Here is a 19694-nt window from a genome sequence, read left to right on the forward strand (position 1 = left end):
CTGCGTGCGCCTTGTCCGACTCCTTTCACTTCCCAAAACTTGCTGTTCGGGGGCTGGCTGGAAGCGGCATCTTGGATAGTGTTGGTGTAAAATTCTGTAGGGCTCAAAAACTCGCTGCACACATCCCATGCAATACAATGTGTGCCCATCTGTACAGACACTAATAGACATTAAAGCATTTCTTTAATTTTTATTAGTTTGGTTTTTTTTTTTTTTTTTTTTTTAAATCTGATGTATGTCTCTATGGACAACCTGATAAAAAGGTTGTCTGGTTTATATCACTTTTATCTTTAGGTCACAAAGGTAATGAAGTTTTGATTTTAAAACATCACTTTTTAAATGAAAGAACCGTAGAATAAAAGAACTGGGGCATTTAATATTTTTTTTTTTGGGGGGGGGGGGGGGGGGGAACTTCTTGCAGATAGTATGGTGAAATTCAGTTGCATCCACATAGCTTCTATTACTCCTATAGTCTCTTCCAAACCCACTACATTTTCTCTTTCCTGATGGAATTAAAGCGTTCATCCTTTAAAATTCAGAATGAAACTGACGTAAAGCATCTCACCCGATGTAACTTAAGCTATAGTTTTCATTGACTTCTTATTTCTTTGTTGTTGACTTCTTATGTGAAAACCACAAATAGAAGTACATTTTAAAATATTTTTTTGTAGTGAGGTCTAGGTTGAAATGAAATGTTTTCAAATCTTGACAAACTTCCTAGTTTATTTGATCAGAAATTTGACCCTTAAGAAGATTGCACACAAGTCTGGGGCCTCCAAACGCCATTACTGATCTGTATATCTCAGCTAGAAGAACCTGCCCTGCAAACAGCTGGAACAAGCAGCACTCTGTCCATGATGCAGAAATGCTCCTCTCCATAGCTAATGTCAAACACTTGGAATAAGTTGGGTACTGACGCTAAGGTGTGTCACAAGGGTTTTAATTTAGTAATCCATATTTATCCAGGATATCTAAGCCATGGCAAAATCTGTTTCAACTGGCACAGACCATACTTGGCCACTTTACTCCCCTGTGCACTTACAAGACCTTTTTTGAGTAGGGGAAAAAAAAAATTAAAGAAAATGAAAAAGAGCTCACATTGTCCTTATCAATAGACAACTTGTATTCAGTACCTTGATGGTGATTCTCACCTACAGCCCTTGTTTTCTAAGGATTTAAAAAATAGTTAACTGAGGTTGAGCAGTTCTTTATGCCAATATACACAATCTGCAGCTATGACCATAGGCCACATTAGCTAAGAATACAGCTTTATAGTGGTAATAAAGTCAGCTGAAAATTTCAAATTTACTTACAGACACCATCCTTTTGTTGGAAAATGTTTGTCAGTGATGGTCTGGCAGTTTTCTAAAACCCTGCTGTTTCTGTCTCTTCCCCAGTGCCCCTCTCTTTATCCCATTAACATGGCATAAAAAATGCAGTCCTGATTTCTTTGGACGTCTTGCTCTCCTTCACAGAGAGTTTCTTCCACTGTTGCCTCTTGTTAGCCATATTTTAGGGATGATCACACTGGGTGAAATCCTGCCCACAATGCAGCAAGTGCAAGTTCCTCTGATCATGCCAGTGGTGTTAGTGCTTTATCTGTAATGTTGGTTATGCTTCTTAAGCTGATGACTGAAACATATTAAATAGGGAAGTCATTAATAGAAGAGCTGCCTGTTGCTGTGCCTGATGCACAGTTTGATGGGCTATTGAGTGCAGCAGAGCTGAGATGGATCTGGAAGTGAGCATTGTGAAGACAGGCTTTTAAACTCAAAAAAGCCAACTTTTGCTAGAATAAAAAAATGGGTGTGTTGAGTTACTCAGGAATACCTACTTAGAGAACTCTCATAGGAACTAGGCAAGATAGAAAAGAGAGGAAAAAGAGTTTTCTAACAGCTCCTCCCTGGGCCCTCCGTGTCCTTACATTCAGTTCCCTCCTTTTAACACACCACAACATACACATGAAACTGCCTGTTTGTCACACACGTTTTCAGGTTTGCTCTAAAATGTTCAGTTTTGTGGTTTGCGTTCATGTAAAGCAAATAAATGGTGGGATTATGAGCGTTTTTAAATATCAGATGTTATGACCCCCAAATTGGAGAGTCAAACTTTGGATGTTGATCTAAAAATAGTTTTGTACCAGATCAGATCCATTTGTTTATGATTAAATGGTGGTTTGAAACATCACGTTATATGTAATATGCATAATGCCATTTTCTTCTGAGTTTATTATTATGTTCTTTTGCATCAGGGGACACTGTTTTGCATATCTATGTGTGTTTTAACTTCTCCTTGGCCCTAGCAGTTTGCCAGGTCTCTAGTGCTGTACCATGAACTTCTAAGGTTTAATGGTTACTTAAACCTCTCTCAGATATCATTCTTGTCTTCCTTGCTCGCCTGTAAATTTTTATTTTAGGGAAAGAAGAAAGTATTTGGGACCTTTAAAAACAGACCTTTTGCTAAGCTCTCTATAGTCAGATTGCAATTACATTTTTCCTTCTCAGTCCCATTCTATGTGTTGGTTACCAGAAGTGTACCAGCTATTTTGAAGTCCTCTAAATGCTTGTGAACTTTAAGAATGTGTGAATAATCCCACTGTTTTCCTGTGGTTAATGCACCATGGTGGAAAAGGACCATACATAGGCTTCAAAACACAAAGGAGGAGAAGGAAGGCCTTCCAGTTTGTTAAGTCGCACAGAGGTATAATTAGGATGGTGTGCAACTCCATCAACATTGGTGGGAATGTACTGCTGATGTTGAGTTTAAACTGATATTGTTTGTTTATTTGTTTGTTTTAACTGATATTATTTAAATGCTGATATTGACTTTGTTTCTGACATGAAATAGTTTGAAAAGTCTACAAATGGTGCATCTTTTACCTCCTGCTTGCATGCCTTACTGATTTTTTTTTTTTTAATTTATTTTATTTTTAAGGAAAAACTGGTCCACATCCTGGATTGTTCTCACTGCTCGGAAAATAGAATTCTACAAAGAATCCAAGCAGCCGACGTTGACCAACCTGGTAGGCAATCGACCATCCGATACACTCTGCTTCCTTGCAACTGTAATTTCAGTATAAAAAGTTTGGCCTTTACACAAGGCTAATTCAGACTGAGCAGACAACCTTCCAAGGTTTGAGAGCAGCTGAAGGAAAATGCCATGATAAACTCTTAATCAGATGTAGTGTATAAGAAGAAATGGGACTTAGCATGTCCTTTATTAAGAGGTGCATTTTGAGAATAATTGCAAAGTGAGACAAATGGTGAGTGACTAGCCAGTAATGTGAAGGTAACACTTTAAATTAAGGTGCCATTTATAAATGCTTTATTCTTATTTATGAAAATGATCACTAAATGCAGCTACTTCCTCAAATAATGTATTATAAAGTATGTTATAAAATGCATTAGTAATAAATGCTTAACAGATGATGCGATGAGAATCTGTTGCAAAGGATATTGTGAGACGTAAATTATATTAAACCATGTATGTGCATCTTTAATACATGAATTTAACTTGTTATCTACCATCCTATAAAGTGGCTTATACATTAATAAATAATAATAAATTATTTATAAATGGCACCTTAATATAGGGTGTTACCAAAGCAGAAAACATTCTAAGTTAGCAAAGTGATTTTTTATCGTAGTATAGATGTGACATCTACCATATCCCACTAACCTTCCTGAATATTTCTATGACTCCATCTAATGCAGCTAATGCAATTTCTGTAGCCTGTAGTTACTACAAAGTGAAATTTGCAGTACCTTTTTATTGTGCCCCAAGGAAAAACCACCGATCTTAGTCTTCAGAGATGTGACAGCTACGTTGCGCAAGCAATAACGGCGTGTATCCCTTCAGCGCTAGTTACTGCCGAGTTTGAGCCGATGAACTTGAATGTGGGCCACAAAAGGGGAATTCAGGAAATGTGTGACACTGTGGGCAGCGAAGGGACAGGTTTGACAAAGCCCTGTTGTGAAAGGCTCTCAAGGCTTGATCAAACCTGCCAAACCTCATTGGCATGATGGGTGGCCACAAAGGTGCTCTCTTTGGCAGGAGTCACAAACAATAAGCTAGGTTGGTTTTTTTTCCATGGCAGGTGATGCAAACCTTTCCTTCTATACATTCTTGATCTACCAATGCCACCTGCATTAAATCAGCTTTAAAGAATGCCATTCAATGCCTTACTTTTTTGGAAAGAAGGTAGGGTTGTAGCAAAAAAACAATAAACAGCTGAAACAATAAAAATAAATAAAGGGTGAAATCTGGCACTTTCTGCTTGTGTTTGTGCTAGTACAGCTAGAAAATACAAGTTTTCTGCAGCCATGAAAACAGTACAGCTTGAATTAATGGGTTGGTTTTTTTTCAGTATTGTGTTTTCCTTAAAGTTGAATCATGTTATTTTAAAAAAAATAAATTCAGATGAACTTACTAGAACTAGTCTTATAATTTACTAGCTTTCTTATACTTCTACCTGCAACCTTGTTTCCTCTCTCTTTGCAAGCCCTCACCCACATCCCAGGGTATAAATGGGCCAGCAGAAATTCAACACGCAGGAGGCTTGATTTTGCTCTGAGACTCCTCCACATGGTTAAAATTCCCATTAGCTCTTTAGAGGTTTAGATTCTGAAGTAGACCTGCCTGAAGAATGAGTCTCTGGCCCATATCTCAATCTGTTTAGCTAAAAAAATTAAGGTGTGTTATGAGAGAGGTTCGTCTGAGAAGTCAGCCCCTTTCACTGAAGTCTCAGTCATCAACAGTGCTCACAGTCAGTGAGATAACATCTACTGCCTCCTGTGTTGGGAAGAACACAGACATATTGATCCCATATTTTGCTCATTATGGTGAAAAAAAAAAAAAAGTGTGTGGGTTTATTTTGTTTTATTTATTTATTCCATGATAGATCTGAGCACTGGGGCTTTGAACTCAATGTTAAAGAGGTGAAAAAAAGCTGTTAAAGTTACATTTTCTGTCTATTGCGTATTTATTTACCATTGCATGTAACTTATGCAATGGTAAATAAACAAATTGGGTAAAGCTTGAAAACAACAAGAGCTGTCAGCATTCAAAATCTTATAACCCAATTTCCTAAACTCAAATTTCACACATCAAAAAAACCTAAATCGTCATGTTGATCTCATCTGATAAAGCAAATTCTATGCTTATTTCCTTTGTAAACCATTTAACCAGATATAAATTTGATAGTGGAAAGGAAATAATACAAAAAGGATTCATTAGAAATCATTTGTTTACTGATTTTATTATTTTTTCCAGCTGTAGTTTACTTTGGGGAAAGGCAAGCTCAGCCATTAATTAAATAATGTAATAGGAGCAATGTTCATTCACGATAGTATGGCTTATAACAAAGCAGTTTTATTGTTAGTAGGAAAATGATGTGACTTAAAAGAAAGATTAATGTTCCTTTGTATTATAAATATATTAATTCATTAATTATTAAATATTAAATACTGTACATGAAGTGAAAATTTAGACTAAGATAGCATCATTATAAAAGGAATGATATTTTACAATAAAAGCAACAGGAGAGAGAGGGAAATGAAAGCACATTCTAATCATACCTCTTTTTTCTGATGATAGGATAACACTTAGAGGTGATTTAAAATTATATTTACCAAAATCTGGAGTAATATTCTAATGCAAAGAGCTGGTAATCGCTAAAGGGTGTTTTTGTTGTTCCTTGCTCTGTCTGTAGACATAGGACTCTCTGTAACAACTTCCCTATTGATTCGCATTGAGAAAAGTGGGATCCATAGCTTTCTGGTGAAACTGGTGACCACATCTGGTATTATCAGTAATAGAGCACAACAATTAAAGCACACAGAAGAAAGAGTCAGAAAATAAGGTTGTTTACAAATATTACTGAAAATGCAGGTTTGCATCCTGTGTAGCTAAATCATTATCGTTTGCTGCTGCCTTGGTTGTCTGTGGTAGTATTTTTGATATACTATTTTATTTTTTTGTTATCATTCACATGAATATAACTTGCTTTTTGTTTTAAATTCAGGACATTGTGATCTAAATGGATCACAGCTCCGTTCTTTCTTACCAGTGTTAAATCTTGTTATCGGTTGGTCCTTCTGACCAAGACAAAGTAGTCTGTTTATTCCCGGAGATAGTGTATTCAACAGAGGTTATTTTAACCTCAGGTTATTAGTCCATCTGCAAAGTAATTTAGTGACTGAAAACGCTGCTGAAATCCATATTCATGTTTCAGAAGATTTCATTGTAGCAGACACTTGTATCAATTTGCAGCATAACCCCCTCCAACAACACTGATATAACATAATTGCTCTGACTGCAAAACACAAAGCAAGGACGCGGAGTGTGCAGGCTTTCCCCGTAACCTTAACTTACTTCCTTGTAGTGTCTCTGGGTAATGCATGAAATGGAAAGCAAATGGAGTACCAGGATGGTGTTTAGGCCAGGATGAATTTTCAGGCGGTTTTCCTGGGGTCCCTGTGGATTTAATCAGGGCTTCCCACTGAGTGAAGCTCCCCAGGCTGACGTGCATGAGGGGTGGTTTAAGGCTTGGTGGTTCCGAATGATTTTGCATGGAGTCTTCATCAGAAGGCTCATGTACTGTGCCATGCCCAGGAGTCTCCTGTGGTGTTCAGAGACACCTCTTATTCCATTGTGGGCAGAACTTTTCAATTCTCCGAAAGAGAAGTTTTCCAGTTGATTATTGCACACGGCAGAAACACGTGCATCATCCCAACGCTGTGAGCTTGTAGCTCATCCTTTCTAGAAAGGGAGATGCACATGCTTATACTTTTCTGCTTATTGCAAAATCAGAGCTGTAAACAAACTCCAGATTACTACAACAACAAAAAATTAAACACTGAGTGTACAGAGGAGCCCAAGTTCATTTTTGTGCAGTCGCGGAAATCAGAGATGCCAAAATCCTATTGAGTTCACTATTCCGTCTTCCTGCAAAACTTCCCTGGGCTTTCCACTGTTATTTCTCACTTCAGTGTGAAATGCCATGGCAGTTTTCCTGCGGAAAACATTCCTTAGCCCAGTATCCTTCACTATCAAGAAACTATTTCCTATTTCTTTCTTTCTGTTTTAATCTCTTCTTTTCATCTCGCTACATGTTTCCGAACTTTCTTGACTCTTTCAGCTGGCGGAACAAGGCTGCCCTTCTTTGTGAAGTCTTTTCAGGCTCAAACTGTCCTTCTGGGTAATTTTTTCAAAGAAGGCGGGGTGGCCCGCTGTGCCAAGGCTCCGTTGTGTGTCGGTGATGGGTCACAGAGCTGCCCCCTGGGCATGGCGCAGACCTGGGCATTGCCTGGGGTCCTGGGGGGGGACATGCCCTCGGGTATCTGCTCGCCAAGGGGAGTGATCTAGTCGAAGCAGGCACCATAGCCCTATTTATAAAAGTATAATACAGGAATATTGAAAATTCATTTATTTCCTCCCCCTCATTTGAATCCTTGTTTGCAGGTTGGTGCTTGTCTGTTGGTTTTTTGTTGGGTTTTTTTTTTTTTTCCCTCAACTTTGTCGCTTTTGCTGTGCAAACACTAACTGATTAAATTTCACAACACCTTTGTAAAATCAAACATCAATACTGCAGTTTTGATCTGTTATTAAAAATTCAGAAGGATTAAGTTCTTGTCAGAGGCCAAGCAGGAAGTCTGGGGTGGAGCTGGGGAAAAAAAATCTGAAGCCTGCTCTTCCACTGGTTTAGCCACAGGAACATTCTTCTGTTTTGAATAGCATATTTCTTCCATTAAAAAAATAATTAAAAAAAAGTAGAAAGGAACAAAGGCACACAGGACTGTCAGTTTTAGGGGAGTTGAACCATGGTGGTTTTATGGTTTGGCAACTGGAGAACATAATTACAACTCCAGTACTGAAAACTGCCAAAGACTCTGCCTGCAAATTACTCGACCAGGATATTTTACTCTGCTTCTTCTAACCTAAATAGGGCCTTTTCTACCCATCTCAAAAGCATCCTGGAGAACACGTGGGGTTTTAGCCTTTAATAATAAAATCAGAGAAGTTCAGTGAGCAATCTTTGGAATGCTGATTGTGTGGCTGATGCTGGACTGGCCATGCTTAATTTCCACGAAGTCTGTTTTCTTTATCACTGATGCCATTTGTTTAAGGTAAAATAGCTTAAGAACAACACAGCAAAAAAAAGATGCATCAAGCTGATTAACTACATTATGTGGATATTACTCCATATCTTACCCAAAAGGGACTTCTTAGTGCTTTATATTGTTACCAGTACTATCTTTACTGGTGTATGGGATGTGCAGTAACCTAATCTACAAAGCCTACTCTACGTGGGCTTTGCCAGAAGTGCTGCACAGGCAGAGTCCCTGGAGAAGAAGCTTAGATGGCAAATGAGGATTATTGTGCTTTACACCAACTCCCAGCAACGTAAATGATGCAGGCAAACAAATCTGTTCTTTGAATTATTTGTATCCACACAGAGGAGCTGGGGAGGCAGAGCTGTGTTGCTCCGGGATGCAAACACTGATGTTGCGAAGGAGCAAACCGTGTGGAGCTACCCTCATGTTGAGCACTTTCTGGGTGTCACACATGCCCTCAAAGCCTTGTTTTTTAGGAGCTAGAAATGACAATTTGTTTGGAGAAAGGAGTTATCTTGTCTTACAAATATGATGTATGTTCTTGTCTAGTTTCTGTCCTTTCCAGCTGCATCCATTTAACTTTGCATTGGGAAAACCCACAAAACTTTGCCTTTAAACCCAACAGGCTTTCAAGAGGTTTTGCAAAGTAAGCATTTCAAATAGCTGGTCAATGTGTATGCATTTGTATTTTGATCCATTCTATGTTATATGAGACTGTTTTTTAAACTATCTAATAATTTTTAAAATTATGTATCTAGTATAAAAAAATTATTTCTGACTTAAGACACCTCAGGAGTGGTTATTTAACAATACTGGGGAATAATGAACTCTTTTCCAGTAATACCAGCAGCTATTCTACAACTGTCACTTGAACTTGTCTTGTTTTAGCTGATAACTGTCCCTGTTTGTGAAAAGTCGTTATATTCATGGTGGATTTTTCTCCCCCTTTTTTCTTTCTAGAAACCAGGATATAAACCTGAGTGTGTGGATTTGTGTGGTGCTCGCATTGAGTGGACCTCAGAGAAATCCAGCAGAAAGAATGTCTTTCAGGTAAGAGGCAATGCATGCATTTCATTGCTCATTTAAGTATCGAGTCTGTTAAGTTAAGGGGTAGGTTTTACTTCCTTGGTTTTAATAACGAGAGACTGATTTAATGCACCAGTTTTCTTACCAATACTGGAGTGTAACATTTTATCAAGCATCAGTTTACTATTTTTCTAAGAGAAGGATTTCTGATGACTGAGTCTGCTAAACACTTGAGAACCTGTTGATTTATTGATTAATGCTCTATATTCAATTTGTTTTTAAAACTTAGTAGTTAATTGCTTTGGGTTCAGGCCTAGAATCTTGACCTAAAGGACTTCCATAAACACAACTTCTTCAAACTGCTTACACAAGCACTGCTCCAACACGGTGCGGTTACTCTGTTTATTTTTATTGCTGTTCAGGGTCCTCAGACAGTGATGACCTAGGTTCATTTCTGGAAGGGGAGGGGAGGGGAGGATTTTAAAAGCTTGCCTCTGTCAGGGCCAGCATAGAAGAACATGCATTTCTCATAGGACTATTCTTCATTGATGGAAAATACTATTATTTAATTACTTCATCTAAATCCCATTGAATTGAAAAGGAGGATCAAGGCCCAAGATGATGAAAGGATGAGAAAAGTGTTAATGCAAGGTTAACATTCCAGGATCTAGGGGCTAAAATAGTCTATTGCAACATCTTCAGGTTTTGGACATAACCCAGCTGCCATGAATATCAGAAAAAGGGTGGGGGTTTTTTTTGTTTCACTAAAAGTTGCATCAAGCCACATCAAAATATTATTCTCTATGAACTGAGTTGTTTCCCAGAGTTCAAACGTTAAGAATTTTTTAACAATACAAACAATAAAGAGAGGAGAGACGCAAAAGGGAACATGTCAAGGTCAAGATACTGTTAGTTACCGTATAGCCCTTTGGCATCATCACCAACAAAATATGCTGGAGGAACCAACTGTGCCTGGGTTTAAGGTTTAAGGAAGAAAAAAAGCACCACACATACAAAAACCCTAAGGAACTGTATGTGGCTTCTTGAGAAGAAATCTCTTTGGGTCAACTGGGTGTTACGGAGGCTTTTTCAAGGTTTATTTTTCTAGACATCTTTCTAAAGTGCATGTAATATTTAGAAATATTCCTCTTTTTCAAGACAGTGAGACTTATGCTTCTATACCCCCCACGTCCTTCAGGTTGTCTTGAGACAACACTTGGAGCTTTGTCATTTCCTCGGTATTTTTAGAATAAATATTTTGGTTTTGCTGTCAATCTTCAGCTTTTTCACTTGGAATGTGATTAAGGATAACCTTAGCCTTCACTTCTGCAACCCCCTGAGCACTCTGACAGATATTCTGAGCTTCTAGGGTTTATTTCTCATTTTGCAGTAAGCAAAATTTCTGTTTAGAAATGCATATTGGAGTGGTGATTCATTGCAGCTAATGCGTTTCCAACGTAAAGACAAATGAAGCTGTTATTGATTTACCAAACTGGTTGTACGAAGACTTTGCAATGCATTTTCTTCTCACTTCTGTTAGTGTGAGGTGTAACTCCACTGAATCAGAATAATGTGAGAAAGGAAACTCATGCACTACTGTTTGAACCCATTAAAATGTGTCTTCATCAAGCCAATAAGTGAGTGGGAGAGACATTAAGAAGTAAAAGCATGGGAGGAAGGACATATGTTAAGACACATTTTGAAAAGGGATGGAGCATTGTTTAGACAGAGAACTACAAGAAGATTATGCCAGATGGTAAGAGCGAAAGAGGAGAAGGCTTTGGCATCAGTAGTGGTGACATTTTGGGAAAGGAAAGGACTGAACGAGACTGGTGCTACATGAGCAGATAGAGTGGGAAGGGGACTAGAGAGAGATTGAAGATTTATGAGATAGTCTGGAGGGATTCCAAGGCGAGTTCGAAAGCGAAGAGGTCAGTTTGTACCTGGGTACTGAATATTTCTGGAAACACTTCTGATGTTCTACTTATCCCTAGTGGGTGGGAATAATATTGATAATTTATGTCTACTTATTCATAGATTTGTTCAAATGAAAAGAACATGGGTGATCTTTTAATTATTTTTTTTTTTTGCGACCTAAATATAGATGTATTGCATTGCTATTTGATTAAATACATTAGCTGCCAAACTCTGAAATGATCAGAAATAAGGATGATTATATCGTCGATGCATGGCAACAAAGCATAGTTGGTGGGGTTTTGTTTCATTACTTTCTGAATAATAAAACATTCTTTTTGGATTCAAACAGAGCACTGGTTGCTTTCTGCTAATGTGTCGTACCAGGAGTAGATGCAGAATGTTGAGTTTGATTTAGCCTGGGTGCTCAATTTGAGTTCATGAATTATAGATTAGAAATAGAAAATTAATATTGAGATTTTGGTTTGAAGAAAAAGAAGGAAATCTTGAATTTAAAATCTAAGCATATGACAGTTAATGGATGGTAACAAGAAGATGGAGTGTAGGAGTATCGTAAAGAAAACTAACTGGAAACATGATTGAGGGGGGCGGGGGGGGAAGAGGAACTGCAAGTAAATGATATTCAGGCAGGAAGATTTGGGTTTCTGGTCTTGATCATGAGGTTTTCAGCTGTGTTACTCCACTCATTTTAATTGAGCTACTCCCTGTTTAACAGGATAAGTCTGATCTGTCTCTCACACTATCCAATTTGTGCATGCAATCTATTTCTGTTCCTGATGAACATATTACGTGGGGTTTTTTTGTTTTTCAAGTTTTCCTTAATAGTAACTGAAAATATGCACATCTCACAAAATATAACCTTCAGATTTTCCTTAATTTATTTTATTGATGATATAGCTAGCACCAAGGGAAGGGACAGGTTAGAAACAGCTTCACATGCTACGGGGAAGTGTAGCAGTTTGCAGTGAGATACCGTGCTGTTTGTTCTTGTTGGCTGAATGACATGATATACTAGGTCTTCATCAGAGGAGTGGTGAATAATAGAAGATTTATGTTCAAATCACATGCTTTAAATATTTCTGCTAAGTGCTAGTTTGCTCTTTGGTGTTTAGCCTGAAATTTAAAGCACTGAGGATTAAAAGGATTACAACATAATCTTAAATAATCCTAAGTGTCATTTACAGAGAGATGGTTGTAATAACTAAATAAAACCATGTTCAGGGATGGCAGTGTTGTCAGTCAGCAACTGGAACAGAAACAGCGCCTATGTCACTCTGTCATTCTCCTCTTTCCTTTTTTTTTGCCTTAGTTTGATATTGGGTAGGTGTGTTTTGATTCTGGTTATCAAAAAAGAAAATAACATGATGGGCTGCTTCTCGATCAGTACTCATATGGCTGCTGAGGCACCAACAGTGAGGATAGTTTACAGATTTTCTTAGTAATCAATGTTTTCTGCTTCTAGTAAACTTTCCAACTGGAGTTTATTCTTTCCTCTGCTTTACTCACCCTCTATTCCAAGTCAAGCAGCCCTTTTAATTTCAAATTCAGCCCAGACGTTGTGGAAGATGTGCTCTTGACCCCTGGCTTCATAATTCTGGAGCTTCATTAGCACAAAGTCTTGTGGCTGTAGACTATTTCCTTGAAGAGGTTTTGGAAGATTTCTCTCAGATGGTTCAAAAAAGAAAAGGAAAAATAGGAGAGAGGTGAAGAGTGCAAAAAAAGGTCACAGGCAGCATGCTTATGAATTGGTGAAGCTGCTTTGTTCTCTTAATAGCACTATTCATTTAACTAACAGACATTTTCCAGTTTCATTAGTAATTTTTGTCCCTGTTTACCAAGTTCGTTTTTTTAGGAAGATTTCACATGAAAAATTTCTGGAGTTTGATGCCCTGGCTCTTGCCCCAGATCTGGTTTGATATTGGCTTTTGTTTCAATACTCTGCAGCTGTAAGGGGTTACTCATTCATATACAACTAAGAATTGTAAGTATATTTTACAAATAGAGAAATCTGTGTAAGACGTACAGTATTTCAGCAGCGAGACAGCTGAAAGTACAACTGTACCTATGTGTAATATGAAAAAATTTATCTTGCAGCTGTTTCATATATAATAACATTTATGGTGCTGATCTAGGGTAACTCCCTCGTCCTTGAAGCTATCCAGCTTTGTCCAAGAGCATAATCTGAATGATAAGCTATTTTGTTCTACATACTGTAGGATCAGTATAGTATCTGGATGCCTCCCAGGAATGTTTTAAGTCCCCGCGCTTTGCCATGGGAAGGATCATGTTCTTTTCCATGATCTCTCTAGAGGAAACACTGAGAGTGCGACGCGGAGGGGCTTGGGTTGGGATTGCTATTTGGATTTCTTTTTACATTTTTAAACATAAACACTGTACAGAGGAGGCAAATCTAACAAAAGCCACCTTGCACTTGGATGGATGTGAAGCATCCTGTGGTCCTTACCAGGAGCTGGAGCGTGTTCCCCATCCCAGACCTGCCCCATGGAAAGTGCTGCTTCCCAAGCCTGGGAGCGCTCGTGCCTACAGCTCCTACGAGGCGCGCAGTGACCTTTGCTGGCTTTGAATCAGATATGTGTTAGATGGACCTGTTGTGATTTGAAAACATCTGTACAGCATTTTGTCCGCTTCTGGAGGTTACTGCTGTGATTGTGGTTTAATTCCTATCCCAGGGACCTGAATATATTATTGCCTAATTAAAAGACAGCCACATCACACACTTATTAGATGGTGTCAGCAAGAGGTTCTTTCAATAATAAACTTTTAATTAGTTTTAAAAAAGCGCAAGAAATGCTCTTCATCATCATCTTACAGATGTTCAAGTGTGTATTTTTACATAACTACTCTGCTGTCATTGGTGTAAGTGGGAGACATAGAACACAACTACATGAAATGGTCTCTTCTGCATTGGGTTTGTTTCTCTCCTTTGGCTTGTTAGTGACCTTATCAGCAAAGCCCCTGCCAAAATATGCAGTAAAACCTCATAAATGGGGGCAGAAAATCTGCCATTTCCATTCATCAGTGCTTTTATTTTATAACCTAAATACAAGACCTGTGAATGAGTCTTCTTTTCTTGAATTTAGTTGTCTTTCCCCTCCCCTCCCCCTCATTTTGAAAGCCACATAATTCTTATAGTATTTGACAGAAATGCATACAAGGTGCAGAGTCAGAGCTGAGAGTGGTGGACACTTTATATATACAGCATTGTACCGATTTCAGGATTCTGGGACCTGATTCTTATTCTACTCTTATGGTAGTGTAGCTCTGTGGGTATTTTTGGAATCACTTCTTATTTACATCTGTTGAAAAATAGCCTCTTTATTAATTGCCGTATTAACTTTTTATTCCTTTTAAACCAGAAGCGACAAATGAAATGATGCTTTCTTTGGTTCATTGTCTTACTCGAGTTCCCAGATTTTCTGAGTTGTCAAGCGGTTCAGATCACGACCTTCGCTTTTGGATTTTGCTGTTACAGTAGCGCTCTTAGCAAGCAAAACCAGGCAGCATCTTAGTAGAGCTGCATTTTCATTGCATGTCTGTATGCCAAATTGGTAAAGTTGATTAAAACAGAAAAATAAGAGAGAGGATACATAGTGTAAGAAGAAAAGTATCCTTGATTGTAGGGAAAGTTTTGCAGAAAACAGAAAATTGCATACAGTACAGATACTAAGCATTGTACAATCGAGAAGTCGCTTTGCCTTCTAAAGACTTAATATGACATTTGAAAATGATGAAAAGAAGAGACATTTAGAGATGACTGGCCATTTTTTTATTATTATTTCAATTTTTTGTTGTGTATGAAAAGGGCAGATTTAATTGTAATCGGTTTACCTGTGTTGTCAGTGACTCCTTCTGAGACCCAAGGAGGTGTTCCTGGTTATTAAAGGGCTCAACAGGTAGAAGCACTAGCTGAGAAAGGAAGAGAAAGGTCCTCATCTAATCCAGAATAAGCAAGAACCTGGGAACTGGGACACACGTATAAGCTGTGGGATATGAGTTTCACCCTTGTTTCACAAGCGCTGGGTGAGCAATGCTCAGGCAAATGAGCCTGTCTGCCTTCTCTCACCAGTGTTTCACTCTTTGGTGGGATGTCGCTCACGTTAGCCCTAAGAGAGTATATTGAGAGTGGAATGAAATTCAGGTTGCTTTGTAAGCATGGACACAAAAATGCTCGGTGTGATTTGCATTGTAAGGAAAACCAGGTAACAAATTCAGTTTTCCCCCCAAAAAAATTGATGGAGAGAAGGGCGTGTTTCATCACTCCTGTGATACAAGCGATGACAGCAAAGCTTTACACCTAATGACAGGAACTTACAAACTGTTCCTAAGGTCTTGAATTTCGGACATATGAGACCAGTGTCATCTTAAAGAAAATGAGCAAATGTTTTCACGCTCAAAACGTTTGTACTTTATTTCAAATGATATTCAGTTTGAAAACAGGCAAGGTACCAGCAGGAGGACGCTGACTTTGACAGTGCTGTGCATTTAGAGGGTTTGAGAAACTGAGTCTTCAGCCTCCATAATAGAACTTCAAGAAGCCTCTCTCCATATTCACACTCTATAACAGAGTTTCAAGCATTTCAAGGAGCAGCAACTTTATTCATTTTGACAAGCTGAGCAGTTACGGTAGAGCTGCCATGAGATTATAGCTAATTAACCACTTTCTGTTGTTCTCGTGTCTGCTTCGACATAACACAAACCCCTCAGTGGTATCAGCAAAGGCCTCATGTATTTTGTGACTCCCAAATCAGGACAGTAGTTTATTTTTAAATAAAATAAAAATCCTATTTACCATCTTACTGATAATGTAAAAAAGTTATTACTTTTCAGAAATGGTGAAGTTCTCTCCTGATAAGCAACTTTTTGTTGTACCTGGCTGCTTGAAGGAAGATCCAAAATTCTCAGCGAAAACTATGGTTGACTTGTAGCTAAGTATCATCTTAGCTAGAAAGTTCCTTTTTCCAATTACCATCCCATGAAAAATTCCATGAAAATGTCACTGTGCTGGGAAAAAAGAAAAAAAATAATAATCACTTGAGAAGTGTAACTTGAACAACTCGTGGAGGTCTTGATGAGACTTGAAAATCTGGGTGAAGGAAGAGCTGTTATGGGCATGGTGTGGTGGTGATGCTGCCTGCAGTGCTGCAGATCACCTCTGCCCTGGTACTCACTGCAGGGCATGAAACATCAGAGCAACCAGCTCCTGGAACGAACCAGACCCTGGGGGCTCACTGAAACCCAGAGAATTCCAGAATCAAGTTGAAAAGCAAGCCTAAGTTTTCTGTGAAGATCAGGCTTATATAAAAAACCCCACAACCCATATACTCCAAATCTGACATTATGTGTACATAGATGTCTGCCTGCTGAAAGTGATTATTATAATAGCTCACCGCGCTTTTTTGAGAGCCTATCTTTTGACGGATGTAAGTGCTGATATGTGAATGACTGTGATAGGTATGAGTGTCTGTGTATGCTGATACACATGTGCTTCTTAAGAAATTATATGAATCACTTAGCTTTTGACAGCTATGCTGCAGCTTTCAGAAGTGCAGATGTTATTTGTCCATCAGAAAAGAAAATATTTATTTCAAGCCACAGGCATTTTCTGCTTTGCAAAAATAAAACATAACAGCAGTTAATGCTTAATGTGCATGTGAAATAATTTTGTCAGGGACAGAAGCACGGCTGAGCGTAAGGGCCTGGACAAATACGTGAGTGCACAAGCAGCATCTTGTGCCCAGGATAATGCCAAACCTTACAAAAAACCAAACCGGGCAGCTTATCCATAAGCAAAGCATAATGGCAGAGCTGCTTATTTTTCCTTTTTTATTTTTCAGCTGAATTCACGGAGGGTTGTGTTGGTTGATTTCTGTTGTGTGTGTGTGGTTTTTTTGGTGCTGTCTTTTGTTTGGGGTTTTTGTTGGGGATTTTTTTTTTTTGTGTTTGTGGTGGTTTTGTTTGGTTGGTTTTTGTGGGTTTTTTTTTTTTTTGGGGGGGGGGGTGGGTTTGTAAGCTGAAGAAGCGAGTGGCGTTGTGCGGCTCGCATGCGAAATGGCAGTGGGCTGCAGCCTCTTGCTGCATTATTCATAAACATATTGCTGCCATCTCGTGGGCAGCGCACGAGCCGGCGTGGGCAGCGTGGCAGGGGCAGCATGGTGGGCAGCAGAGGATGCCAGGGCTGTCCCCAGTGCCATCAGGGCCATGCCTTGCCCCAGGGGCTGCCAGCTCTGCAGCGGATGGGGTGCAGGTCATGTAGCGCCGTCATGGCCAAGAGCATTTTTTAAGTGACTTTGGGCAAAACCCTGTGCCTGGCCGAAAAGTCCCTACTAATAATGTTTATTTACTTCAGCTGGTTAATGAACAAAGTAACGTCTGCTTTTAGGAAGGAATAGTGCTGCTGTAAACCTGTGTGCTCTAAATTATGCTGGTAATAGTTTTATGTTTTTAAAATGGTGATGATCTTATGATCATCATTCTGATGGGGAAAGGGTAAATAGCTTCCAAAGGATGGGCTGGTTCAAGATAAAGCACATAATGAGAATTATTGCTACAGATATCCAGTTTGGTGGACTGGATAAAACCCTCTGATGTGAGGCCTTCGGTGCTGTGTTTTGTGTGCTTATAAAATAGGGAAAATGGTATTTTCATAGTCTTGGCAATCAACAGCTGAAAAGGAGCACAGAAATGTGAAACAGCCTGGCTTTCCTTTAGTACTTTAAGTTTTTGCTATTCTCCTAAGTGAAAGCAGTTAAATTAATTTAAAAGCATTATGATTTTTGCAGCCTTCTTAACGTAAGTTATTATTAAAAATAATAATAATAATTGTCTTGATATGTGCCCAAACGTTGCACGCGTTCCCTTAATTTATCAAACTCTTGAAAAAATAAAGAGAAAAATGAATCCTAAATGAACTCACTCAAAGATAATCAAATCTGACTTGTTTACATGTTTGGTGCTGGTATTTCTGTATTCAGCCACTACATCTTTTAAAATCTTGGCGAAGACACTTTCCTCCATTTTTGTGTTTCCTTTTAATGAGTGAGGCAGATATTTAAAGTTGGCTGGGCACGGCGAGCTTTGGCTGTCCTCTCCCTGAAAGGCAGCACCTCGCATTTGTGTGCAGAGGGATGCCAGGCGAGATGGTAGGGATTCACTTTTTTTTTTTTTTTTTTTTTTTTTTTTTGTGTGTGTGTGTGTGTGTAGGAGTGATTCCTACCGCTGACATTCTTTGGGGAGAGGATGGGTATGGATGTTTCAAGGTGCATAGGGGACAATGGCAGGCGATTTGAATGCAAGGGGAGAAATGCAAGCAGTGACCTGCCCTCTCTTTTAGATGTCTCTTTTAGATACTACACCTCTGGGTTTTCAGCAGAGCAGCCCATTCTCAAGCTGTGATTCATGGACAGCTAATGGCACGGGGAGACTTTTTGAAATGGTAATACAGGCGTAGCCAGCCCGAGAAGACCCCGAAGGTAGTTCCCAGATGGTACAAATGAAAGGAAAACCCAGAGCAGGGCTTTCCACTGGGGATCCTGGTTTTGCAAACCTCCTCCTCAAGCTTATTGATTTTGAGGATGGGCCTCCAATTGATCCCATTTATAGAGTGCGTTTATATGGATTATGAGAGCTGTTAAAAACTTGAGCTTGAGTTTAGGGGCTGGATTGTTTGAATTCTGGTGTGGTTTGTGTACTTTGTTTTTTTTTATTATTATATTTATTTATTTCATTTATAGTTTTGTGTTTTTTTTATTATTTTTCCTTTCATTGCCTTTTCTCTGATTTGGGGTGAATAAATTCCTAGGATTTTCATGTGATTATATCTGCAATTACATCTGTAAAACAGGGTGATCCAAGAAGCTTAGCAAATATTTTCTTTGGCAAACAGAGTTGCAAAGAGGAGATGTGGTTTTCTTACCATTTCATTTAAAAATAGACTTACTTAAATTATCAGATGATTTTAACACTTAAAATCCACAGCACTTCAGTCAGCCTCCCTTTGTTTTGTTTTTTCTCTGAACAGTCATAATTGTTACAAATACATTATATTTAAAATATTGACAGACTTGAAACCTAGAGTGTGTTTAGTCCCCCCTCTCCAGGTCTGAGTTTGCAGGTAAGCTTTCACAGGTTGGGCTTCAGACTAATTTTCCAGGAGGGAAAGAGTGCATTTGGATAAGTCACTACTTATATGAGAGCACATTTTAATTCATGAAAATGAACCCAATTACTAAGATTCTCTTAAGTAATCGAATTATTATTATTTTCTATTATTTGTACATAGTCATCACTAGGTGGAGGCATACTTTACATATTCTATTGAACATGTCATCTGTTATGGACTGAGATGAATTGCATTGATACTGCATAGTTAAGTGAATGATATGCTTTTTAACCTGAACTCCTGAAGTAACCTGTTACCACCAAACGCCCAACTCTCAGACTAAGCAGACTAGTGCTTTGACCACTACTACTGCTGAAAATCAATGAAAATTGAATGGTTTTTAATCATGGGCTGCACAGAGATCTCTTGAATTAATTCAGAAACATTGTTCATGTATGGTAAAGTTAAAAGGAGAAAACAAAGCAGGTGTCATGCCACCA

At 38.6% G+C, this 19694-nt stretch overlaps 1 protein-coding gene across 4 annotated transcripts in view; it reads left to right on the forward strand.

The window, feature by feature from the left end:
• The window catches only part of ARHGAP15 (Rho GTPase activating protein 15), a 333020-nt gene that overhangs the window by 52835 nt on the left and 260491 nt on the right, over positions 1 to 19694 (forward strand). For all 4 annotated transcript variants that reach the window (XM_056350341.1, XM_056350342.1, XM_056350339.1 and 1 more), the window contains 2 exons: positions 2935 to 3022; positions 9075 to 9164. In XM_056350341.1, coding sequence (XP_056206316.1) covers positions 2935 to 3022; positions 9075 to 9164 — 178 coding nt within the window. The remainder of the gene's footprint in view (positions 1 to 2934; positions 3023 to 9074; positions 9165 to 19694) is intronic.

This window comes from Falco biarmicus, chromosome 8, assembly GCF_023638135.1.
Source record: "Falco biarmicus isolate bFalBia1 chromosome 8, bFalBia1.pri, whole genome shotgun sequence".
In the NCBI taxonomy this organism is placed as follows: domain Eukaryota; kingdom Metazoa; phylum Chordata; class Aves; order Falconiformes; family Falconidae; genus Falco; species Falco biarmicus.